Raw genomic sequence first — 27,420 nt, 5'->3', positions numbered from 1 at the left:
AGGATAATATTGGGTAGTTCTTAATCCTGAGATCATAAGAATTAGAGTGTCGAGTGTCCCTACTTCCTAGTTACATTATTTTGAACAAATCACTTAATATTTTTAATCTCAGTTTCTCTTTTGTTAAAAAGGAGAGAGAGAGAGAGAGAGAGAGAGAGAGGAGGTGACTCCTGCCTCCCAAAAAGAAATCACAATCTCTCCTGCATCCATATAAATTACAATTTTAAATTTAGTTTCTACATATAGATGATCAATTTTCCTGCTAGCCCCAATTCTCTTTTGTATTGTACTTTTTCTCTTGTCTCCCTGCTGCCCTGCCATCTCCATTTTCATTCATTTTTATAATATCTTGTTCTCTCTACACAGAAATTATAATTTCTCCCCTAGGAGAACCAAGAAATACCCTCCTTTACCCATTAGAAACTAAAACTGCTCCAGTTGCATGGTGTATACAGTTTAATCTGGGTCACACGATCTTATCAACATATGATATACTCATCTTTGTGTTGAGAAAAAGAAGCAGTCTCCACAATCAGTCCTGGGATAAAGGACACCAGTACCCATATACTAGCATTCTTTGGCCATTTCAAATCCTGAATGAGCTGAACTAGGCTTGAGGTAGGCCCCGAAACTCATGTAGCTCAGAAAATTCTGAGAGGTGGTGAGCAGAGCATAAAGTTACCTCCACCCCCACCCCCACCCCTGTGTATTTGTAAAGCATATGCTGTTAGGAGATCTTGGCTGTCCTGGCTGTTCCCAGCACCTCTCACATACTTCTAATAAATATGTGTGTCAGAAGAACTTCCATCGCTACACCCCTGCCTGCCTTCTGGAGTCTTCTCTGCTGAGGGCCTCTACCTGGCTGTGAGTCTGCCATGAGACCATGGCCTGCTGCTTGCTTCAGCTCCTTGCTCTTTGCTGTTTCTTGTGGAAGTCCCTTTCTGAGTTGGACAGGGTCCTTGGGCTCCTCTGACATGCCCGAGCTTGATTTTGTCACTGTATTCCTTCTGTACACTTCTCTGAGCATGTCCCTCCTCTTTGTGGCCTTTTTGAAAGTGTTGGCAGTGATGTCTCTGGGCTTTGAGCTCTGGAGTCTCACTTTCTGGCCAGTAGCTTCTTCCTTCCTGTGGTCCCCATGGGGTGGGGGCCGAGGCTGACATCACTTCTGCTTCATCCTTCAGGGGCAATTAACTTGCATGAAAACAAGTTGCAGTGGGCTTTATTAGCAGCAATATGTGAGCTAGGGCAAATCCAGGAAGTTTATTTAGTAGAGTTCCTGAAGCATAGGATCCTGCTAAGACCATTCATTTGATCAGGAGTCAGGGAGGATCACTCCTCTATCTAAATTGGAGCTAATGTTGCCTTATCTGTTTATCCCATAAAAGTGGGGGAGGGAATATGAAAGAACTTTAAAGCGGAAGATGCTACATGAGTGCCATACACTAATCACCTAAAAGTGCCCTTTGAATTCCACTCAAATTCAAAGGGTAAATTCTTAAGACAGACAATACTGTTTCAAGCAGAAATGTCTTGATCATCCAATATGCAAATAAGAGACCAAGGTAGATGGAGTATGAAATTTTGGCAATCCCTTAAAAGTGAAACACACTTAGAGCTGGAAGGCCCTTTGGAGAAATGATCTAGAGCACACCCCTATTTTACACTTGAAAAAAAAAAACAGTTCTAAATAGGGGATCCCTGGGTGGCTCAAAGGTTTAGTGCCTACCTTTGACCCAGAGCATAATCCTGGAGTCCCGGGATCAAGTCCCATGTCGGGCTCCCGGCATGGAGCCTGCTTCTCCCTCTGCCTGTGTCTCTGCCTCTCTCTCTCTCTCTCTCTCTCTCTCTCTATGTCTATCATAAATAAATAAATAAATAAATAAATAAATAAATAAATAAATCTATCTTAAAAAAAGAGAAAAAATAAAATAAAGAGAATAGGTTCATAAGTGAAAGATTGTACTGTGTATGTAGTAGATACAATCTCCTCTAAGTCTATGTAGATATATAATAAGGACTATATCTGTGAGAAGAGAGGAACGTGTAGTTCTGGAATAGTACTGGTCAAACTATAGATCAATAAAAATTAGTTGAAAAAGTTTTTGTTTCTTAGCATGTTTTAATTATTTACTTTGAACCATTGTTGGTGCGTAATTTTAATGTAACATGCTGTGAGACACAACTTTGCAATTGCTTTATTTTTTGACTGAGCCATTCTCCACTTAAGAAAATCAGCATCAGTTGATTAGTACATTCCCTTAGTATAAGGACACGATTCCCTAGTTTTCTATACTTCCTCATGATATAGATTTTAAGTGAGATTTAGGGTTCTGCTGAGAGAATTCTACATGTAGAAAGAAAGATGGAAGGAACTAGACTCCAGACACCTCATTCCTCTGTCATAGAGGGATTTTAAACTTTGTGGTATCCCTGATGGGAATAAATATTTACCTAGAATAATACCAGGCAAAAGAATACTTGATTACTAACTGGGGCTTTGGTTCTAATTCGGATGTGGATTCTTGGCCTTGGAATGTCAGGAAAGACCTTTTATCCATGTTTAGGGAGCCTACGTGGCTGTTTTTCTATTCTAGAGCTCCCTTTGCCTCCCATTTGAGTTTCTTTATGGATGGGGCCATGGAAGGTCTCTGGGAGGGAGGTAGGAATTTCTCACGTAAGTGACAACTTACAGGGAGGGTCTGAGAATCTCCAATCTGCATCAGTTCAAATAAAGAACATACTGAAGCCCAGTAGCCTTCTATTATAAATAATACTTTATTTTGTCATGGAGCAGGGATGAAATAGTGGAAAACAAAAACAAAACCCCACATACGTTGATGGTGGATTTTTAGCTAGAATATCAGATGAACTTCCTTGCTTGCTAGTGCTGTCATGTAAAATTAGGGAATGACTAGAAAGAACAGAGGTCTAAGAGATGAACTGGGAACTGGTGGTAGGATTTGGAGGAGGTCATGCCTGAATCTCCAATCCCACACCGAACCTCCCTACTGAGAAGAATCAAGCCCTCCTGCTCCATCTGATGAGGCTGTTCTTGCTTTGCTTGGAAATCCACGAGGCCTCTCTTTTAGGAGGAGGGAAGTTTTGCTCAGTCACACACCTCAAGTGCCCTTTCTCCCTCCCCAGTCCACCACCATCAGCATTAGTTTTAGTCAGGTGAACATGAATTCCAAAAGAATTTGACTGAGGAGAAAAGACTGCCCTGCAATATCTGGGTAAATGACCATGATGAGCCTTCCAGAAGTTCTGCAGCCATCGTGCCAGTTTCATCAGACGACAGTAGCCTTACTCTTTCTTCTTACTGATTGGTTGGCTGACAGTTGGACTCAACAGTGGCTTATGCTAAATAATAATACAGGGAAAGGAATCTAATGACTTGAGAAACTGGCAATATGGAAGTGGATTTATCATACCTTCAACTTGCCAACTCATGTGTAAACAATATCCCCTGAAAGGGCCAAGAAGATATTCCCTTTAACAAGACTCTAAGAATGACATTGATACAGGATATGATCAGGAGCCAGATACTGGCTGGAATTATTGTGATTGAAATGAGCTTTTAATTTTTACAGTATTTTTAAGGATCATAAGCAGTGGGTCTTAACTCACAGATGAGAGGTGGGGGTGGTGGGGTGGTGGTATTTAGCCAGCCCAAGAAGTCTATTCTTATTAACATAACAAAACCCACATAAAGAGAGGCCAAAATTGAGCCACCACAGGTATAAATGCTCTTACCCAATTCCTGGTTGAGCCAGTTCACTGATTTAATGCCACTTTGGAGAAGGAAAGACACAAATTTCCCTGCAGTTACAACATAAGTATATACTGTGCATATTCTTGCTATCTTTCTCCAAATGGACCTGTATTCCGTACAGGAACTACGCAGGAAAAAATAATCAGACCAACACATTTATTGAACTTTGCCTCGTTAGGTGATAAACAGTTCTCTGAACCAACAAAATTTCAAGCTTAACGAAGTATTGAGTAATATCACAGCTCCAGATCTAGATGTGGTCTTGTTAGGATATATCAGCACAGCCATCAGCACATCAGTGTCTCCAACTGATAAATACATCTGATTTGTAACTGTTTCCAAATATGTTCCACATTTTTGTATGTTGAAAGTTTTAATGTACACCTATGTATTCGGAAACTTTTACAAACTAGATTCATATGATGCATACAAAATACACATGAATAAATACTTATAAAACAATATGTGTAACCATGATCGAATTTAAGAATAAAATGTTACAAGAACCACTGCATCGTCTTTGTGCTTTTCTTCCATGGCATCCTCCACTCCTCCTACGACAGATAAGAAAGAGAATATCCTGAAATTTGTTATTTCTTTCCTTGATTTTCTTTTGTCAGTTTACCAAATATGTGTTCATTTCTATTTTGAACTTTATATAAAGGGCATCATACTGCAGTATTCTTACCTAAAAGGTGTGTTTTGAGACTCACTGATCTTCATGGCTGTGGTTAATTCACTTTTTTTTTTTAAAACCTCTGTGGTATCATTTTTGTGAAAAAAGCATATTTTTCATCTCTCTCTCTCTTTTCACAATGTTCTCTTTCCAAACAACATTTGAGCTATGAACATTTTTTGCTGCCCGCAAGCAGAGCTGCTAAGGATATATTTATATATGGTAGGAAAACAGATGTACAAAATCTATTAGGTCCCTGGAGAAGATTCTGCTGGACCACACAGTATGCAGATCTGTAACTGTATTGGAGATCTCGTGTTCACACTGATATTCACATTAACTAGGAGCTTAAGGGCTCTTACAGTCTACGGTCTTGCTAGTACTTCGTATATCAGAGATGGCATTTTTCTTAATCTGAACTTGAAAACATAAATTTATATACTATTGTAGTTTAAATATGCATTTCTGTGATTACTAAGGATTTTGAGCATGTTTTCTTTGGTTTTTCAACGTTTCTTGTTTTCCATTTCCATTTCCATTTGTTTTTCCATTGAAAAGTCTGTGTATGACTTTTGCCTATTATGTTTGTTTTCTTTACTTCCTGATTTAATATTTTTTCTATATTAAAACTACTAATACTTTTTGCTTTCCATTTATTTTATGTATATTAAATACCTTTTCTCAATGTATAACTTAACCTTTTCTCTACCTTTAGAATGTCTTTTGATAATTCAACTATACCAAATTTGAGAATTTCTACTTAATTCATTTTGTGCCTTTTATTTTTATTTTATTTTATTTTTTTTAAAGATTTTATTTATTCATGAGAGAGACAGAGAGAGAGAGAGAGACAGACACAGGCAGAGGGAGAAGCAGGCTCCACGGAGGGAGCCTGACGTGAGACTAGATCCCGGGTCTCCAGGATCAGGCCCTGGGCTGAAGGTGGCACTAAACTGCTGAGCCACCCGGGCTGCCCGATTTTGTGCCTTTTAAAGAGAAAGCCTTCTTTACACCTTTCATTTTTTTATTGAAAGGTAATTTTTATTTCATATGTGACAGGTATAGTTTGAGATCATGCTTTTTGTATAATGATTTAACTATAGTGACTTGTATGCTCACCAACAGTCAGGATATTATGTCAGTTAACTATACTGGTGACATCACACTAATAGGAGCTGGTGTGCAGGAAATTTCGAGAAGATAACTCAGATGCCCTGCAAATTCATATGTGTACTGCATTGTGGGAATAAAACCTACAGAAACAAACTACCATTTCAGTGACAGTTCTGTTGGGATACGTTAGACTAGTCAACAAAATCCAGTCCAATTTGATAATGTTCAGCAATGTCAGCTTGTACTATGCTCTAGTTTCTTCTATTTCATTTTACTCCTGAAATACCAAATAAGTAGTTCCAAGGATCTATGTGATGTACTGACATAGGATGAAGGACACGACTTCCCTTGCTATTCCTATTTCCACATGGAGGGGCTCTCCAAGGTTTCATTTTCTTGGCCCACTATGTGACGAAAAATATTTGCCCTGTCATATGACATAAAATGTAGAATTGCTGGCATTTATCCCCCTGCTGAAAAAAGTATTTGGGCAAACATGTAAGGCAGTAATTTGTCTACTTTGCTTTCTTCCTGATGCAGGCAGTGAAGTTAGGTGATTCTATGGGAAGCCCCTGCATATAACTACATCCAGACATAAAAATTAATCATAAATGACTGCAGCATATATTGCAAGATCAAAATTTGGCAAGATCAAAACATAGTTGTGCCTTGCAGAAAAAATGGTGTGATTCACCCCATCGGTAACATTGATATTCTGAGTTTCCTGATAAGAGGATGTGTTGAAGAAGACAGAAGTCTTTAATGCTAGCTATTTCCTCATAACCAGTTGCAAAGTAAGTCTTGTATTTTCTAAATATATATCTGCATTACTTTGGCATGTATGTACTGCCATTTTTTTACTTTCCTCCCTTTATTTATTGGATTTTCTTATGGAAATTGTGTTCATGGAATTTTACTAGTTTGTCCATAAGGCACATGGTGTTGAGTTAGAATTGTCTCAGACTAGAGATGGAACTGACTTTACTCAGAGATTCCAGGTTTGGATCTGGATGGAATAAATGGGGATGTATCAGAATGGCTCTTTGTGTGAAGGAAGTGACATGAAGAATACAGCTGCTCTGTAGCAGGTGCTGACATTGTGTGCATGTAAATAGGCAGGAGAGGATGTATACAGATGGTGTGCAGTCAGTGCCGTGGTCAGGCATGGATCTTTATTGGCACTCTTATTTGTTCATATACTTTGCTTATGTATCATTTAAACCCTCTTGCAGTAAGTGGGCCTGCATTTTGCTACAGAAACAGCAATACCAGATACTTTCCCATTCCCTCTAGTAAATATGGAACATGGTCATGGGATCTGGACTGACCAATAAGATATATCAACCTAGATTTTGAGTCAGAAGTAAGGGCAATTAAAGGCACATGCAAGAGAGGATGATTTGGGTGATGACCATGACAGGATTAGCAGCATAGAGATTTGAAAGGTAGGGTGAGGGATCCCTGGGTGGCACAGCGGTTTGGCGCCTGCCTTTGGCCCAGGGCGCGATCCTGGAGACCCAGGATCGAATCCCACGTCGGGCTCCTGGTGCATGGAGCCCGCTTACTCTCTCTCTCTCTCTCTCTCTCTCTCTCTCTCTCTCTGTGCCTATCATAAATAAATTAAAAAAAAAAAAAGAAAGAAAGGTAGGGTGATAGCATCCTGCAGTGTGTTAAGGGGTTCATGCCCCTTAACACATGGTGGTGTTAGTAGCCCCTGTGGTGGTGATGGTAAGCCCCAGTGGATTTCACCACACATTGATGGTCAGTGGACCTTCACCACTTATTTATTAGGCATGATCTTTGAATAATTCTACTTTTTCCTATTTCCTGTTCTTTTCCAAGTTTGATTCTTTTGTTTTTTGTAGGTGTTCTTTACTAGAGTTCATGTTGGTGTGTGTGCGGGGAAATGTGTTTCCTTTTTTTGTGTGTGTGTGGGGGGAATGTGTTTCAATTGAAATATAAAGTTTTGTTTAGCTTGCTTTTTTACTTAAAATATATAATGTTGCTGTTCCTGTACAGGTCAGAAGATCAAGATCCAATTCTTTTATTTCTGGTTTTTTAGGCATACAATAACAAATAAAATTTTAAAGTAATTAGATTACATCATGTTATATTATTATTCTCATTTTTAAAATATATTTTGTCTGTTTTTCTCACCACCACTTTTCCACTCCAGATTAATAACCTCATCTATATCCTTCTACTCCTTTCTTATATTCCTGTAATATAGAGTTTGTGATTATTTGCTTTATAAAAATGGCACAATGCTGACCATACTTCTGTCTCCCCATTGACAATATCCCATGAAAGTCTCTCAGAGGTAACTGGTGTGGTTATAATTCAATCTTTTAGTAGCTGCTTAAGATTTCATGATGTTCCAACTGCATAATTTATTTTCTCTAGGGTTATTCACTTGGTTTTCAATTGTGTTGCCACTAAAAACCACGTGTCAACACATATTTGAATAAAGACCCTTTACCCTGGTGCTTTTTATAAATGTGAATATGTTCCTGGAATGGAATTACTGGAAATAAAGTGTACATAATTTAAACCCAATAACTACTGTTATATTGCTTTTCTAAAGAAGGTGCTGTAACTATACAGATTTGTACCAACACTCTGTGGGATGATGAAGCTTTTTCCTTCATCCAAGCCAGCAATAGATGTTGATATTAGTAACTTGAATTAGTTATCTTAATATGTAAAAGTTCAAAATGCTAATAAGCAAAAGACTATTACCTTAAATCAAGAAATCAATACAATTCATGAAAAGCTTATTTACAAATGAAGATCCACTTCTATATGTCAAGTGTTTACACACAGAGCATAAAAATTATGACAGCAATGCAATCTACTACATATACAACTGGGAAATAGTTAAGTATCCTTAGGTACTTCTTTCAGAAAAGCTGCTCTAAGACTCTGAACAACCTAAAAAATTTAAGACTTATGTTTTAAACACACCTTAAAAAGATAGTAGGCAAGAGAGTGGCATGAGATAGAGAGTGGGACCAGTTGAGACCATTTATGGATTCTGGACAATTTTGAGTTAAGAGTCCTGGTTATGTGTTTATATACATTACTGTTGAGGGAAAATGGTGACTGGGTCCTCTTTCCTTCCTCCTAGGTATAGTATATGGTATACACTAGGTATAGTATACTATATAGTATATAGTATAATGCTCGAAGCGAGCACTCCTTCCTCCAAGGTATAAATACTACTTTCAGAAAGATGTGACTTCTTCTCAAGAGGGTTCAAAAAGCAAATACAGTGGGAAATATATGCATTATTAAAAACCTTTGATCAGTCTCTTCTTCCTGTTTTTCTGCTTATCAAGGGAATCTGAAGACCCAAGAGGAATCCCATCCCCTGAGACACTAAATCAAGTTAAGTTCCTATTCATCTAGCCTACATTAGTTTCCATTCCCTGCAGTTCAACGAGTTGGGTCTTGAATCACCAAAGAATCATAGTAAATGCAAAGTACAGTCTCAATAATGATAGTGAAAAACTGGAAGAAAGAAAACACAGATGAGTTTTATACCAAAATGAAGCACATACTGTAAGGTGAGTTCGTAAAATGGTAGATTTCTCTTAGTGTCCTTGCTCTCCCTCTTGAACTTCCACTGAGAGATAGGATGCTTGGGCACTGTCAGACCTCCTTTCACCTTGGATACCAAGTCTCACTTTGCCACTGTCTCTGTCTATTCTCTCTGTTCTCTCTGTCTCCTCTCTTTGTCTGTCTCCTCTTTCTCCCTTTTTTTTTCTCTCTCTCTCCACACACATACACTCAAAATTATTAATTAAAGGCCTACAAATAGAGACTAAGTTGCTGCATCATGGGCAAAGAACTGACAGCTGACAACTGACAGCTCTAATTGATAGTCCTGCCTTAAATCTCAAGCTATTTGCAATTCATATTATGAAAGGTTCCTATTTGATCTAATCTGAATATGAAGTTATCCTGGGTATGGGATACTCCTGGTCAAGTAGAAATGTCAGATGCATTTATTCAAGTTTTTGAATTCTGATATCAATATAGGTGATTATAATAATTTTGTCTCTGTTATATATTCTCTGATTTGAAAAATATGCTTCCAAAATCTTTTTGGGTGTATAGTTGACACAATGCTACACTAGGTTTAGGTGTACAACATAGTGACTCAATTTCTCTGTACTTTATGCCCTGCTCACCACAAGCATAGCTACCATGGGTCACCATACAATGCTGTTGCAATACAAACTGTACTTCCTATGCTGTGCTTTTTTTTTTAAAGATTTTATTTGTTTATTTATTTTACAGAGAGAGAGAGAGAGAGAGACAGAAACAGACTCCTGCTGAGCAGGGAGCTAGACTCAGGGCTTGATCCTAAGACCTTGGGATCTTGACCTGAACCAAAGGCAGATGCACAATTTCCTGAGCCACCCAGGTGCCCCTCTCTGTCGTGCTTTTATTCCCATGACTTATTCATTCCATACCTGGAAGCCTGAGCCTCCCACTCCCTTTACCCATGAAAATTATAGCTTGGTGTAGCTTGAGCCACATTGTCTAGACACGGGATACATTTTGTCTAAGCTTTGCCGAGAACAGAGATCCTCATGTTCTCTCATACTGTGGAGCCAGTTACATAGTCTTCCCTCAAATAATAATAACAATAACAATAACAATAATAACAATCCTTAACTCAAGACTAATTTGGGTTAAATAAAAAATATCAATTCTGCCTCACTTTTTATTATACAGAGTCCCAACATTTCTTGACATCAATCTGGCACACATTCTTTCCTCTGGAGTTGGTTCTGTTCTTCCTGTCTCAGGTAGTAGGTCATAAATAAAAGCCATACATTTGATGGGGAGGTCTTCTTTTAGAAGGACATTGCCTGAATTTATGAATATGAGGAGTGGACGGTGGATGGAGGGATATTATCTCAAGATATGGCAAATTAGAAAATATCCAGATATTTAGGATGGAAAGATATAAGTAGAAAACTGCCAGTGGATTGTGTTCGGGAGAACACATGAATTTTACGTTCTTAGAACCTAGGAAGGATAAGCATGGATAAGCATGGAGCCAGCAGTATACAAGTCTTGGAATTTTCTGGATCATATGGAAGATTACAGGGACCATGTCATGGAGTTGAGTTTCTCAACTTCCTCTAAAGGAGGTCCCTTTATAAGTAGCTGGTGATTATAGTGAGACACAAGTCCCAATACCAGTGATGAAGGGCTCCTCAAAGATCTAGCTTTGAAACTGAGAAATCTCTACAGCACAAAGAGAATTTATTCTCCTCTCATTCCTCCCTCTCTATAGATAGATTGGTATATAGGAGACTAGATAGGTAAGTATATAGAGAGGGAATTTTATATCACAAGGCAACAATTTTGTATGATTCATTATAATTTCTCAAGCAGTTCTCAAGTGCCAGACCCTTTATTAAGGACCCATCTCTTGCCTTATTTAATACTTATAGTTTTTTTTAACCTGTATTACTGCTGCCAAGTTATATATGACGACCACCCAAAATTATTCAGGTGTACTGTACATTTAAAGTGTGCAGTGGTATCACAATTAAATTCTTGATTCTTTAAGTTACCATATGAATTTTGGAGAGACAACAGAATTCCAAAAGTCCCTCCACCCCCCCCCACCCCTGCCGCTACCCTGTAGTGTACACTCTGTTAAATCTTCTCCCCTTGAATTCAGGTGAGACCTGAGAATATGATGGGAAAACACTCGGGAGGCATTCTTTTACATCACACTTTGTACAGCAAACTGAAGAGAGGTTCTCCTACTGGCTTTGAAGCAGTACGCTGCTGTGTTATCAGATGGTCAAGTGGTTAGGACTTGAGGGTGGGTTCTAAAGCTGAGAATGATGATCCCTGCTAACAGTCAGCAAGACATACAGACACCTCAGTCCTAAACTGCAAGGAACTGAATTCTGCCAATGATCTCCACAGGCTTGGAAGCAGACCCCAAGTCTCCCATGAGATTCCAGACTCAGCTGACATCTGGTTTCAGCCTTGAGCAGAACACCGAGCTCACCTGACTCAAATACTGTAAGAATGGAAATTTGCATTGTTTTATGTTGCTACATTTGTGGTCACTTATAATGCATAACAGGAGATTAAAACAGTGGATACCTAGGATTTTCTACCACATAGATCTGAGTGTTCCTCAGTTTCTGTGTGCATGCCTTTGTGTGTATGTGCAAGACAGAGACAGTACATGCGGGAGAATGATGATGATAATTCTATCATCTTTACCAAAAACTTTTGTAAGAAGCAAAGTTGAGTCTAGAATTATCTACCAAGGATGATGCACTTGCCACATGAAAATGGATTTCAAGTTTTTAATTAATGCTGGGTGTCCTCTCAATTCCCATAGGGAGAGACATCAAGGCCCTGGAAAATGACAAACATGAGCTTTGTAAGTACATTCATCCTCATGGGCATTCCCCATGCACCAGCCCTGGACATCCCCCTCTTCACAATCTTCTTAGTGATTTATGTACTCACCATGATGGGGAACCTCCTCATCCTGCTGGTGATCAGGGTGGATTCTCACCTCCACACCCCCATGTACTACTTCCTGACCAACCTGTCCTTCATTGACATGTGGTTCTCCACAGTCACTGTGCCCAAAATGCTGATGACCTTCGGGTCTCCAGGAGGCAGGATGATCTCCTTTCACAGCTGCATGGCCCAGCTCTACTGCTTCCACTTCCTGGGCAGCACCGAGTGTTTCCTCTACACAGTCATGTCCTATGACCGCTACCTGGCCATCAGTCACCCACTCAGGTATGCCAGCATGATGAGGGGGAGAACGTGTGCCCTCCTGGCCACCAGCACGTGGCTCAGTGGCTCTCTGCACTCTGCTGTCCAGACCACGCTGACGTTCCGTTTGCCCTACTGTGGGCCCAGCCAGATCCAGCATTACTTCTGTGATGCCCCTCCCATCCTCAGGCTGGCCTGTGCAGACACCTCCGTGAACGAGATGGTGATCTTTGTCAACATCAGGGTGGTGGCCTCGGGCTGCTTCCTCCTCATAGTGTTGTCCTACGTGTCCATCGTCTGTTCCATCCTGAAGATCCGCACCTCAGAGGGGAGGCACAGAGCCTTTCAGACCTGTGCCTCCCACTGCATTGTGGTCCTTTGTTTCTTTGGCCCTGGTCTTTTCATCTACCTGAGGCCAGGCTCCAGGGATGCTGTGGATGGGGTCGTGGCAGTCTTCTACACGGTGCTGACACCCCTTCTAAACCCTGTGGTGTACACCCTGAGGAACAAGGAAGTGAAGAAAGCTCTGCTCAACGTGGGCAGTAAGTCAATATTCACCCAATGTAAATAAAGAAGAAAGACCAGATGTGGCTAGCTTCTCTTTTACTTATTTAGAACTAAATTGAACCACCAACCTTGAACATTATACTTGTAAGGAACATTTCAATTATCCAGTCTTAATTTTTAAATTAAAATTTAATACATATTTAATTTTCCCTCTTAACTGCTTGCCAGAACCCCAGTATAAGCAGTCATTTATGGTGACAATCTAAGAAAGGATGATGACTTATTTCTTCCCTTTTATGTTCTACCAAGTAAATCATCAGAAAAGTGGTTGCTCCTATACTCTGATGAGTATTTTCCAGAATTACTCTTCAGTACAATATATCTATATTTTATTTTGTCAATTTAAATTAAACAATCTAAAAATCTCTTTCAATTTTTAAATCTTTATATTGTAAAACATCACATGTAATAATTGCAATTCACTTTATAATATAGTACCTAAAAGATGAAATTTTACATTATACAATATCACACCAAAAATACTTGATTGTCAAGAATGGCTTTATTCAAATTTATGAGATAATTACAAAGTAGAACTCTTTAATTTTTTCACTTTGACTTCCAAGATTTTTTTTCCAAGATTTTTTAAAGTACATATTTGTCTACCTTTGTACTTTATGCAATATTTGTACTGAATTGGTCACAGAAATGACTATTTAGATTGTTGTTAAATATTTAAAGAGCTCCTTTTATCTTAAATGCAAAGTTCCTAATTTCTGCAATCTCAAAATTAGTTTTGTGAGTAAATAAGGGATGAATAGAAAATATATGAAAAATAAGAAAATAATCTTAGATACAAAAATATGCTACCAATAAATATTGAAAGTCTCTACCAATTTTAGAAGCAGATTCTAAGTGTTACTTACATGGACTTATTGTTGTCTGTGGGTCATGTTTGTTTGACTTAAAATGTAAAATGGACTTGGATCCCATAATTGGGAGATAAGGTTTCGGCCATGAACCTCAAAGAAGTCATTCAAATATGTACCTATACTGTTAGTGCTTAAAGTAATTTTTCAGAAAACAAATGGTTTGAGTCTCACCTGTATCCTGTTAATGCAATAAATGCCAATGCCACCTAGCGTACCAAGAAAGAAGAGAAACCTGGCAGATTCCTGTTAGAACTGGAGATTACTTGTCAGACTCCTCAGACTTACAGCATCTGCCTTCCAGGGACCCATTAGCAAGACAACCCATCTGTGCTAGGATGTATATCTTGCTCTAAGTAAGTTATGAAACTAAGCTAGGGAGAAAATTGCACCATCTATAAAGGCATGATCAATATAAACCATGATACCGTGATCCATTTAAGAGGTCAGTTACGGTGTTCATTTCAATAAACCAGACTGATATGGCCTTGTCTATAACCTTATTCAATTTATAAAGGAGAAAATTGAGGACAAGTTAGAACAAAATTACTTAGCCACTGGGGTCACTTAGATTCTTCCAAGTTTCTTGTAACATCCTACTATTTTACTTATTCATACTAGCACAAAATATTATGGGACATTTACTGAATGTTAAGTCATGTGATAAGCAATAGATATACCAAAAGAATAGATGGATTCTGTATTCACGAAGGTTGTTACCTGGAGAGGGAGAAAAACAAGTATAGTATCATCCAGGGTACGTTGTGGTAAGTATAGTGCCTAAGGAGAGACCTATTAATAGTTTTAAAGTGGAAATATGGTAAACGATTAAAAATTCTGTAATAATATATGTTAAACAAACCATGTTGAAAGTAATTAAATGTTTAATGAAGATATGTAAGATAAATATCAGTGTCATTTTTTGGTTGAAAATATTATTAAAATAATTGTAGAATCATATAAAGTTTAACCAATAAAGTGAAGACATCCACTGCATAAATACATGGAGTTTCCCCCAATGGCAACAATTTGTAAAACTATAGTAGATATTGGTATTGATTTGATACACAATTTGTATTCAAATTTGCCCAATTTTATTTGTACATGTGTTGTATGTGTGCATAGGTGTGTATTAATACCTGTGTGGTTTTGGGTATCCATCACCACAGTAAAGATTCTGAACAGTTGCAAGACTGTAAGGATGTCTTCTGTGAGGATTTTTAGCTAACATAAATATTACCTCTGAACAAAGCTATCAATTATTAGTCGTTTAATTGTTGAAGGGCTAGATAAACAAATCAAAAGTTGTTTTACCACCCTCTAACATTTTTTGTTCTCTTTTTCCTCTTTCCTGCCTAAATCCACCCACTTATCCATTCAATATACAAATATGTATTAAATCCTAGACACCATAGGCATAAAGATTACAGAGTCACACACATCCCTTCAAGGAGCTTATAGCCCCAATATAAAAATGCATAGAGGCATAAGAAGAGGAGTAGGAAAAATTAGACAATAAGAAAAGGACTTTCATCTTGCACATTCTGGAAAGTTATTAAAATACACAAATGTGACAACAATATGATGGCATTTCCATTTTGAGACATAATAGCAACAAGGAAGATAGTTTAGAGGAAGGCAAGCTTTAGGGGAGAAACATCGAGAGAGCCTTTTCAACTGCATCTCAGAAAAGAAGAAACACACACTCATGATGATCCAGGTGAGGCAATAACAGCAGACACTGAGAGTGGTGTAGCAGGTGGCATGTGGTAGCCAAGTGTGTGAGGAGGTCGAGTTGGTGGGGAAGTTAGTATGCTCTGACAGCTGTGACATAACTCGAGAGTAGAGAAAGTAACAAAGGTGAGTTCTGGGGGTAGAATGAAAGTCTCATTTTGGAACTGTTTGGGCTAAGTACCTGAAGGGGCTTCAGGTGAAATTATCTGGCTGACAGTGTAACTTAGGAGAAAAGACAAGTAAAGCCCATGAGGTTAAGTAAGCAAGAGGACTGGTCACTACATTCTCTGGTCTGTTCTGGCCTTAAACATCTGTTTCCTCCTCCCATTCAATGAGTGGCATAAGGAGGGTCCGTATAAGGAAAGGGTAACCTCCAGCTTTCTTACTTTTCCAAGTAAGCCCAAGAAGCACAGTCTTTGGGGGATTTGCTCAAATCTGTTGCTGAACCTTACAGAACTGTTTGTCACAATAACACCCAAAGACTTTTATAGAGATTGTAAATTTAAAGAGCCCCAGAGACAGTGCTTCTAAGAGCAGCTACTTCTTAATAGCATGGTCCTGGGAGATACCAAGGCATTGAAGGTCCCAAATTGCTGTTCTTCCAGTTTGCTAATGCTATTGAACTATTCTGCTATAGAGATTACATGTAAATAGCATCATAAGCATATCTAAAGCAGGTGAGAAGGATCTAAGTACAAGAAGGAATAAATAGGACTGGAAAGGGAAATTATAGGTAAATATAAAACACTGTTCACTTTTTAGCAGTGTTGACCATTTAAAGCACCAATAATAATATCCTTTGAGGTTTATAACATACATAGAAATAAAATATAGGACAAAATATAAAAATATATTAGCTGTTACATGGAGTTAAATGATTGTAAGAGTCTTGGATTTTTAGGATTTGGTAAAAGTACTAATGTAAGTAAGTTATAATACTAAAAATTATATTGAATATCATAAAAAGATAATGGAATAATGAGATAAGTTAAATAACAAAAAATATAATGATGGACTCTTGTTTTATACATTAAATACTTTGATTAATACAAGGCAGACAGAAGAAGCACAGGAATAAAGAAAAAAAGTTTAAGGTATGCATTGAAAACAAATAGCAAAATGTTCAATTTAAATCCAACTATATCAGCAAATCAGATATATTAACCATCTCAAATAACATTAAAATGTTGCAAACAGACATAAAAATTCTTAATTATCTAGTTTATAAGGAGCTTCATTAAATACAAAGAATGGAAACTTACAAATGGAAACAGAGTGGAAAATATATGCAAAAACACCAGGAAAAAACCCAAGTCTATATTCATATAAAAAAAAAGTGAACTTTAAGGTAGGAGGTAAGAAGTGTAGACATATTTAAATTTTTTTCTATTGAAGTCTAGTTGATTTACAGTATTATATTAGTCATGGTGATTCGACAATGATCTACATGAGGAAATGTAGGATAAGTGTAGTCACCATCTCTCATCACAAAAAATTATGTATTTTCTGTACTTCTAATTCCTGTGACTTATTATTTGATAACTGGAAAATTTTACCTTTATTTCTTGCACCTAATTTGGCACTGCCCTTGGTTCTGTATTTGTTAAGCCTGTTTCTGTTTTATTGTTTGCTTATTTGTTTGTTTGTTGTTTAGATTCTATGTGTAAGTGAAATCATATGCTATTTTTCTTTCTGTGACTTATATCACTTAACTACACTTGTTATCACTTTCGAGGTCCAACCATGTTGTCACGAATGCAAGATTACCTTTGTTTTTGTCGGTGAGTATTAAGCTTATTTTATAAAGATAACAGAATCAATTTGCTGTGGTAGGATGATTCAGTCAGTTAAGTATCCACTCATGATTTCTAATCAGGTCACGATTTCAGGGCATGAGGTCTAGCTCTGCATAGGGCCCTGCACAAAGTGAAGCCTACTTTGGATTGTCCCTTTCTCCCACTGCCCCTTCCCCAGCATACACCCTTTCTCTCTCTCTCTCTCTCAAAAAAAAAGAATCAATTTAACAGGAAGATATTAAAATCCCAGATTTTTTGTAGTAGCAAAACAGTTTAAAAATATATGACTTGTGAAAATTGCTATTAGTAAGTTATTCTTCAGTGAAATATTTTAACAGCTGACAGAGCCTTAGCAATGATACAAATTGACAAATATTGACATAAAGTGCAAAGAGTGTGAGAAGATAAATGCCAATCAAGAATTTTATGCTAATAAATACAGAGAACAAACTGGTGGCTGCCAGAGGGGCAGGGCTGGGAAGGGGGCGAAGTGAGCGAAGGGGACCTGGAGGTTCAGGCTTCCAGGTATGGACTGAGTGAGTCATGGGAGGAAAGGCACAGCATAGGAGGTACAGTCAGTGATATTGTAACAGGGTTGTAGGCGACAGAGGAAGCTACACTTGTGGTGAGCAGAGCGTAATGCATAGACTTGTGGAATAATATATATTGGACATCTGAATTATTATACATTATGTGTCAACTATACTTCAATAAACATAGATACAATTCAGGGTTGAGCAACTATAAACTATGTGTGAAATAATGATATTTGGAGATGTTAAAAAAATGGAAAGTTTTTACCACTACTACAACCATATCTAGTAACTTAAATATATATAACATAATAATAAAATTAATCCTGAAAGGAGTATTTGAGCTATAGGAAGGATCAGAAAGTTTAAAAACTCAGACATATAAACAAATCTGAATAAATATTATATCATTAAAAATGTTCAGTTGTTGAGCTTAAGAAGTTGTGATTAGTGACTTCTGGTTTTATCTCTAGTATTAGAAAAGGCTTGGAAGCTGTCCCTTGCCTTCCTTAAAACAAGACAAATTGGGACATATTGAAAATCAAGGCTTTCCTTGGACCCAGCAGAAAGCTGAGGTCACAGGGCAAATTGGCCCATGTCAGTGATGGATTAATTAACGTGGCAGGCTGCCCATTGTACATTACTCTTCTGTGTTGATTTTATGGTTTGTTCACCTATGAATGGTTGGTCACATTTCATTAATGATTTTAAATACTTTCATATCACATCGACACATGTGTGAATATACAGCCTGCAGGCACCTTTTAGAGGACAACTAACTAGAAATTCTTGCATGTCTTACCTAATAATATCTCACTCCACAAGAGCCCTTGCCATCTACTTGTATCTAATGATCATTAGTGCTATCATTAGGGCATCTGACTCCCTGAGACTCGCTGCACAAATTTCCATATTTTCAAAATTCTACTATGGCTTTCCACAGCCCCTGCTCTGACTATGGGTGGACTGGAGGAATAGAGTGATACCGAATCTGTAAGGTTTCACCAATGTCTTTTCTGATCTAATATGTACACCCCCTCCCTGGTCACTTCGATAGTATGAATATCCAAATATGAGAACAAGGTCTCTGAAAATACTTGATACTGACAACTTTGATTAAGGATATGACCCTCTCATTCCACTAAGGAGGAAAAGATATGAATTTGTCTTAATTTTACCCACAGTGAGAAGAATAGGATCAGACTGCAAATATTTGAGTTAGACCTTAGTCTTGCTTAATGAAGTCCACCTAACACATCCTCATCTCTACCAGAGGGACATGGCAGGAATATACCTTCTGGCCTTCCTGTGGTTGAGAGTGGGCAGGTTGTGGTCAATACATGTGCATGGTCTGGATGTAAAGATTGTCAAGCAATAAAAATAAATGTGAAATGCCTTGGGTTTAATCTCTTGGGTCCCAATTCTCTACTTGTTAGAACTAAAAGAATCAACATGCATTATGACTTGGCCTGGAAAACAGAAGCTCTGTGAATGTGGAGCAGACTCCAAAACACATAGACTGAAATCATCTTTGTATTACTCATACTCTGTATGGACTAATTATTATGAGTTATGTGGTTGAAGCAAGCGTTAGTTATCTGTATATGCTATTTTCTTTATTTCTGGGTGTAATTCACTGTACTACCTCATCTATGTTAGATGTCATGATGTTTTCTGTAGCACCCAATATATACTCTAGGACACTAGAAGATTCTTTTTATCTACTTATGTGTCTCCCATTGGAGTCTGGAGGTCTGGAGAACATATACTGTCTTCATGCCCTGTGTTTCCTGTATCTTAAATAGAGGGGTCATCTAATTTCAGTTGTTGAAGGTATTATTGCATTGATGATTTATTTGAGGTAGCAGGAGTCAATGAACAAGTATCAGCATTGGGATCATTATAAAGTCCCCCTCTTCATTCTGGATTTGAGCCTGATTTTTCCTAAATTAGTTATTTACTCCTTATAATTCACTTACTACTTTTATAAAACAGACCATTGTTAACTACTAGTGAACTCAGAAGATAAAGCTTCAAGGAGCCGATCAGATGCATCATAGTATTACCAGACAATATTTTAAAGTTCAGCTTAAAAATGGAATGGCACCAGTAATAACAAGCCTCAGGGGACAAGTTCAATACACCAGGGCTGCTATTTTGAGAAGAAACCCAGGAGAATACATCAAAATCTTGCACTATGTGATGAGACATTTGCTCAGATTTCATCGTTCCCTATGTGGAATGCCTTCATTTTCTCATGTTTTATAATAGCAAAAGCTATTTTATAGGGCTCTTATAATGATTAATTTAGGAAGTGTTTGGCATGTTCCAAGCTCAATAATGTTATTATTTTGCCTCTGAATTATTCTACAATTATTTAATTCATTATAATTTTAATGCTTCAGGTATTTTTTAAGGTGAAATTCCTTGAAAACCAGTAAATATAGATGTAGCAAATTTATCAAAATAATTAATGAACCAGAATGATTACATTGCCTATAATTAGCTAGAGTAATTTATTATCTATAATTTAAGATGATTTTTAAAAAAGCAACAATCATGCATTCAAAATGCTATTTTTGGTTACTGGGAATCATTGACATAATGTTTGAAGGCAAATATTCTGAGAATCAGGCTACCTGACAGATGGCCCCAGGTTTGAACTTTAGAAGTTTAATTAAGAATTTATAATGAATCAGTATCACTCAAAACAATTGTATACATCCATCTGATCCTCATAACAGTTTTTTGAGAGAGGGTCATTTTTTGAGATGGAAAATTGAGGTACTGAGTATAAAATTATTATCAAAGGATTTGAGCCAATATTTGTTTTGTTTGGATGCAAGTATAGCATTTCATCTATTACATGTGGATGCCCGCAAGTAGGGGCAAGGTAGCTACTAAATAGCTTTTTTTTTTTGCAATTTCAGCAAAATAATTTTATTTTCTAACACATGGTAAACATATACATCCAATATGCACTCATCTTGCACATTTATTCACAAATGACTTCCAAATTACAACTGCTTTGATATTGAAGAGTGTACCAACAGTTATCTTAGATGAGATATGAAAAATGCTTTTAGATATATAACATCCTGAATATATTGGTCACAGCAGAATTTGCTTTAGTTAGATTAGTTCTATGAATTCTGAAAAGCTACTACTTTTGCATCTAATTCTCCAGATGAATAGGATGGAGGAATATCAGCTTGTATTCCAGAGAAGATTCCTTAGTTTTTCTGGTGATGGAACCACTTATCCACATCTGTTGGTACTGTGCAGGCAGACTGCACGGTGGCGGTATTTTCAGGGTGTTTTGTCCTGGCTAGGGTTTTTTTCTGATTTGCAAAAGAAATATGTGGAAATCTCATGTTGACACATTACTTAAATATCTTTTCAATTTTTATCTTTCACGTAGGAAACATCATTGGTCCCAGCCTGCAATGTGGGGTGCTCTTGTCCCAGAGCAGGTTGTAGTTTGGGGCAACTGAATTTCTAAGACCCTAAGATGGTGAGAGCAGGGGGACCTGGCCAGATGACCAGCCGCCACCAGCTGTGGCACAGCATCCAGCATGGAAAGGTTTGGTACCAACCGGGGACATCTGTCAGGTAGCACAGGAGACCCAGGTCAGAATATGTGATGGAGACTAGTGGTTTCTGCCCTTACCTTCCTGCTGCTCCGCCTCACCCAACCTGGGAACCTGCAGGGCTCTGGCAAGATGGTGGATGTTGGCAGTTCCTGAGAGGAACGTGTCAGCACCACAGCCTGTCTTGGCTGACCCCCCAGAGCAATAAGGAGCTGCTCACAGCTTAGAACTCATTCAGTGTGGGAGCAATGAACATGATCAGGATGTGCCATGAAGACGAGTGGTCACACGGGGACACACACACACACACACACACACACAAAGCCATACACTGCCATTGATAAACTGAGAAGGTAGTCACACAGTTACAATCATGAGTAAGCGACACTGATATCTGCTGTTGTCCTTGGACACTGTGACTAGGAGTGTAAATTCCCAAGTTGGGTAGATACGCTTTAAGAAAAAAAAGATATATTATAAACTTAGCTATATGAAAAATACAACCCTTTGTGTCGGAGCTCCAACCAGAATACTTATTTTTAAGAAGGCAAAACAATGGTATATGTCAATTGTAGCTCAATAAGGTGGAAGAAAACAAAATAAACCATTCATAGAGCAATAGATAAATCAGAATATAAGCAAGCTCAACATCACTAAAACTTTACTTCTTTTTTTTAAGATTTTATTTATTTATTTATGAGACACACAGAGAGACAGAGGGGGAGAGAGAGAGAGAGAGAGAGAGAGAGGCAGAGACACAGGCAGAGAGAGAAGCAGGCTCCATGCAGGGAGCCAGACGTGGGACTTAATCCTGGGACTCCAGGTTTGGACCCTGGGCTGAAGGTGGCACTAAACTGCTGAGCCACCCCAGGCTGCCCCAAAAGCTTTACTTCTGATATAAAAAATCCTCAAACCACTTTGTGCAACAAATATTCGTGAGTGGCTGATTTTGAACAACATTACCATGTAGAACTATACATGTAATAATATTGCATGTTGATAACTGAATATATCACTTTTTTATTTTATGAGCACATCTACTTTCCAGTGTTTATTTGCTCTGGGACTGTGTTATTTTGTCTTTAAGCTTCAACAGAGCTTTCTTCACTTCCTTGTTCCTCAGGGTGTACACCACAGGGTTTAGAAGGGGTGTCAGCACCGTGTAGAAGACTGCCACGACCCCATCCACAGCATCCCTGGAGCCTGGCCTCAGGTAGATGAAAACACAGGGAACAAAGAAGCAAAGGACCACAATGCAGTGGGAGGTGCAGGTCTGAAAGGCTCTATGCCTCCCCTCTGAGGTGCGGATCTTCAGGATGGAACAGACGATGGACACATAGGACAACACTATGAGGAGGAAGCAGCCCGAGGCCACCACCCCAATGTTGACAAAGATCACCATCTCGTTCACGGAGGTGTCTGCACAGGCCAGCCTGAGGATGGGAGGTCCATCACAGAAGTAATGCTGGATCTGGCTGGGCCCACAGTAGGGCAAACGGAATGTCAGCGTGGTCTGGACAGCAGAGTGCAGAGAGCCACTGAGCCACGTGCCGGTGGCCAGGAGGGCACACGTTCTCCCCCTCATCATGCTGGTGTACCTGAGTGGGTGACTGATGGCCAGGTAGCGGTCATAGGACATGACTGTGTAGAGGAAACACTCGGTGCTGCCCAGGAAGTGGAAGCAGTAGAGCTGAGCCATGCAGCTGTGAAAGGAGATCATCCTGCCTCCTGGAGACCCCAAGGTCATCAGCATTTTGGGCACAGTGACTGTGGAGAACCACATGTCAATGAAGGACAGGTTGGTCAGGAAGTAGTACATGGGGGTGTGGAGGTGAGAATCCACCCTGATCACCAGCAGGATGAGGAGGTTCCCCATCACGGTGAGTACATAAATCACTAAGAAGATTGTGAAGAGGGGGATGTCCAGGGCTGGTGCATGGGGAAGGCCCATGAGGATGAATGTAGTTACAAAGCTCCTGTTTGTCATTTTCCACAGCTTTGGTGTCTCTTCCTATGGGAATAGAGAGGGCACCCAGCATTAATTGAAAACCTGAAATCCATTTTCATGTGGCAAGTACATCATCCTTGGTAGATAATTCTAGAGTTAATTCAACTTTGTTTCTTACAAAAGTTTTTGGTAAAGATGATAGAATTATCATCATCATTCTCCTGCATGTACTGTCTCCGTCTTGCACACACACACAACAGCATGCACACACAATCTGAGGAACACACAGATCTATGCAGTAGAAAATGCTAGGTATCCACTGTATTAGTCTTCTGTTATGCATTATAAGTGACCGCAAATGTAGCAACATAAAACAATGCAAATTTCCATTCTTACAGTGTTGGAGTCAGGTGAGCTGGATGCTCTGCTCAAGGCTGAAAACCAGATGACAGCTGAGAATGGAATTTCATCTGAAGCTGGGATCCTCTTCCAAGCCTGCGGAGATCATTGGCAGAATTTAGTTCCTTGCAGTTTAGGACTGAGGTGTCTGTCTTGCTGACTGTTAGTAGGGATCATCATTCTCAGGTTTAGAACCCACCCTCAAGTCCTAACCGCTTGACTATCTCCTTCAAAGCCAGTAGAACCTCTCTCCAGTTTGTTCTGAAAAAGTGTGATGTAGCAGATGCATCAAGAGTGTTAACCCATCACAGTCTCAGATGTTACCCATGATTAAGACATTCAACAAGAATTAGACATAAGTGGGTAACTATCAGGGGGGCTATTAGAATTCTATTTTCTCTCCTAAGTTCATGTGATAACTTGAAAAACCAAGAATTTATTTATTTATTTTTTAAATAAATTTATTTTTTATTGGTGTTCAATTTAAAAAACCAAGAATTTAATGTTGATAGCACTACACACTTCAAAAGTCTACAGTACTGAATTTTATCTCGGGTCCTCATATGTAATTCAGCAGTAGTAATACCAGCTGAGAAATGGTAAGTTAAATAGGATAGTAGCTGTAAAATCCTTAGTACAATGTCTGGCACTTGAGAACTGCTCAAGAAATGATAATGAATCATAGAAAATTGAGCCTTGTGATACAGATCTGCCTGCCTATCTATATCTAACCATCTATCAGATTGGGGAAATGCGTGAGAGGATAAATTTTCTTTGTATGTAAGGAGTTCTCAGTTTCAAAGCTAGATCTTTGAGGAGCCCTTCATCACTGGTATTGGGACTAGTATCACACTACAATCACCAATTGGTTAAAAAGGAAATTCTATCAGAAGAGGTTGAGAAACTCAACTCCATGACATGATCCTTGTAATCTTCCATATGATCCAGAAAATTCCAAGCCTTGTACATTGCTGGCTCCGTGCTTCTCTTACACTAGGCTATCCTTTCTGAGGCTCCAGGAACATAAAATTCATATGTGTCCTCCCAAACACAATCCACTGGCAGTTTTCTACTTATATCCTTCCATCCTAAATATCTGGATATTTTCTAATTTGCCATCTCTTGAGATAATATCCCTCTATCCACCGTCCACTCCTCATATTCATAAATTCAGGCAATGCCCTTCTACTTTTTAAAGATTATTTATTTATTCATGAGAGAGATACAGAGAGAAAGAGAGGCAGAGACACAAGCAGAGGGAGAAGCAGGCTTCACGCAGGGAGCCCGACATGGGACCCCATCCCGTGTCTCCAGGATCACGCCCCAGGCCCAAGGTGGTGCTAAACCCCTGAGCCACCCAGGGATCCCCCCTAGGCAATGCCCTTGTAAAAGAAGACCTCTCCATCAAGTGTATGGCTTTTATTTATAACCTACTACCTGAGACAGGAGGAACAGAACCAATTCCAGAGGAATGGATGTATGCCAGCTTGATGTCAAGAAATGCTGGGACTCTGTACAATGAAAGGTCAGACAATACTGATATTTTTTATTTAATACAAACTTGTCTTGAGTGCAGGATTCTTATTATTATTGCTGTCATTGTTATTATTTTTTTGAGGGAAGACTATGTAACTGGCTCCACAATATGAGAGAAGCCATGATTTCTGTTCTCAGCAAAGCTTAGAAAAAATGCATCCTGTGTTTAGACAATGTGGCTTAAGCTAATCAAAGCTACAATTTTCATGGGTGAAAAAGAGTGGGAGATTCAGGCTTCCAGGTGTGGAATGAAGAAGTCATGGGAATAAAAGGCACAGCATAGGAAGTACAGTTGATGGTATTGCAATAGCGTTGTATGGTGACTCATGGTAGCGACGTTTGTGGTGAGCATAGCATAAAGCACAGAGAAGTTGAATCACTATGTTGTACATCTAAATCTAGTGTGACATTATGTGAAGTATATATACAAAAAAGTTTTTAAACGCATATTTTTTAAATCAGAGAGTAAATAAGAGTCAAAATTATTATAATCACCTAATGGATATCAGAATTCAAAAACTTGTATAAATGTATCTGACATTTCTACTTGACTTGTAGTATCCCATTCCCAAGATAACACCATATTCAGATTAGATCACATAGGAACCTTTCATCATGTGAATGGCAAATAGCCTCAGATTTAAGGCAGGAGTATCAATTAGAGCTATCAGCGTTTGACTTGTTTGCCCATGATGCAGCAATTTAATCTCTATCTGTAGGTTTTTATTTAATAGTTTTGAGTGTGTGGGGGGAGAAAGAGAGAGAGAGAGAGAGAGAGAGAGAGAGCCAAAGAGAAGACAAAGAGAGGAGACAGAGAGAGAACAGAGAGATACAGACAGAGACAGTGGCAAAGTGAGACTTGGTACTCAATGTGGAAGGAGGTCTAACAATGCCCAAGCATCTTTTATCTCAGTAGAAGTTCAGAAGGGAAAGTAGGAAGACTAAGAGAAATCTACTATTTTAAGAACTCACCTTACAGTATATGATTCATTTCTGCATAAAACTCAGCTTAGTTTTTTCTTTCAATTTTTCACTGTCAAGGAAGTAGTTCACAAGTTATTACTCAAAAAACCAGTACGCCTATGATTCTTTGGTGAAAAAGAATGACTCTTTTCTATTCAAGACTCAGCTAGTTGAAGTGCAAGGAATGGAAACTAAGATGGCTAGATAGACAGGAGTTTAACTTGATAAAGTGTCTCAGGAGATGGAATTCCTCTTGGGTCTTCAGATTCCCTTGATGAGCAGAAAAACAAGAAGAGACTAATGACAGGTTTTTGATAATCATGCATATATTACCCACCGTGTTTGCTTTTTGAACCCTCCTGAGAAGAGCTCATGTCTTTCTGAAACTAATGTTTATATGTAAGAAAAAGAAAGTAGGACCCAGTAACCCTTTTTCTTCAATGTTAATGCAGATAAACATACAACTGGTGACTCTCAACTTAAAATTTTCCAGAATCCATAAATGGTCACCACCTGTTCCCAAGTTCCATTTTAAAGCAACTCTCTCTTCCACCATCTTTTAAAGTTTGTTTAAAATATCTAAATTTCCAAACTTGTTTTTGTCGTTTAGAGATTTAGAATATCTTTGCTGAAGGAAATATCTAAGGATACATAATTATCCCTAGTTGTATAATATTAGATTGCATTGCTGTCATAACTCTTATGGTCTTATAAGCATGTATGAACACATGACATATTGAAGTGTATCTTATTTTGTAACGTAGCTGCGTAGCTGCGGGAAACTGAAGCCAGGGGATGGAGTGGTTTTTTCATATTTCCTGTTCTCAACCTGTTACCTTAACAAAAGTGGTTGATGAACTTAAACTTGAGGAGGCAATTCCACCACACTGTGAGGGAGCCATTTGTGTGCACTGCATCACTACCTCACCAGTTCTAGCCTTCGTGGGTTGTACAGGGCTCCACTTTGGTAAAACTGAGGGAAGTATGTCAAGGATAAGCTTATCTCTCCACAAACATAGACCAGATCCCCTGGTGTTTCCATGGACAGCAGTGAAACAGATCATATGAGGTGGTGTGAGAATGTATGTGCTACCGCATTCCGGCATTTTCCCACAACTGTTGAGCATGAATGAGGAGCAGGATGGCGTGG

General features: G+C 38.6%; 2 protein-coding genes across 2 annotated transcripts; one reads left to right on the top strand and one right to left on the bottom strand.

Moving 5' to 3' along the window:
- The first annotated feature begins 11,970 nt into the window (after positions 1 to 11,970).
- LOC489342 (olfactory receptor 10G7) lies at positions 11,971 to 12,906 on the top strand. Its single transcript, XM_038535497.1, has one exon. The coding sequence runs from the start codon at positions 11,971 to 11,973 to the stop codon at positions 12,904 to 12,906; it is 936 nt and encodes a 311-aa protein (XP_038391425.1).
- Positions 12,907 to 22,475: 9,569 nt separating this feature from the next.
- On the bottom strand, positions 22,476 to 23,411 carry OR10G9C (olfactory receptor family 10 subfamily G member 9C). The gene has a single exon (NM_001388797.1). It carries the CDS (start codon positions 23,409 to 23,411, stop codon positions 22,476 to 22,478), a length of 936 nt encoding a protein of 311 aa, NP_001375726.1.
- Between the last annotated feature and the right edge of the window lie 4,009 nt (positions 23,412 to 27,420).

This window comes from Canis lupus, chromosome 5, assembly GCF_011100685.1.
Source record: "Canis lupus familiaris isolate Mischka breed German Shepherd chromosome 5, alternate assembly UU_Cfam_GSD_1.0, whole genome shotgun sequence".
Taxonomy (NCBI): domain Eukaryota; kingdom Metazoa; phylum Chordata; class Mammalia; order Carnivora; family Canidae; genus Canis; species Canis lupus.
Note: the sequence above shows the minus strand (reverse complement) of the source record. Positions and strands in the feature narration are given on the sequence as shown.

Bases quoted from the DNA above. Each gene is read 5' to 3' on its own strand.
- LOC489342 (XM_038535497.1), top strand. From the start codon at position 11,971: ATGACAAACATGAGCTTTGTAAGTACATTCATCCTCATGGGCATTCCC.
- OR10G9C (NM_001388797.1), bottom strand. From the start codon at position 23,411: ATGACAAACAGGAGCTTTGTAACTACATTCATCCTCATGGGCCTTCCC.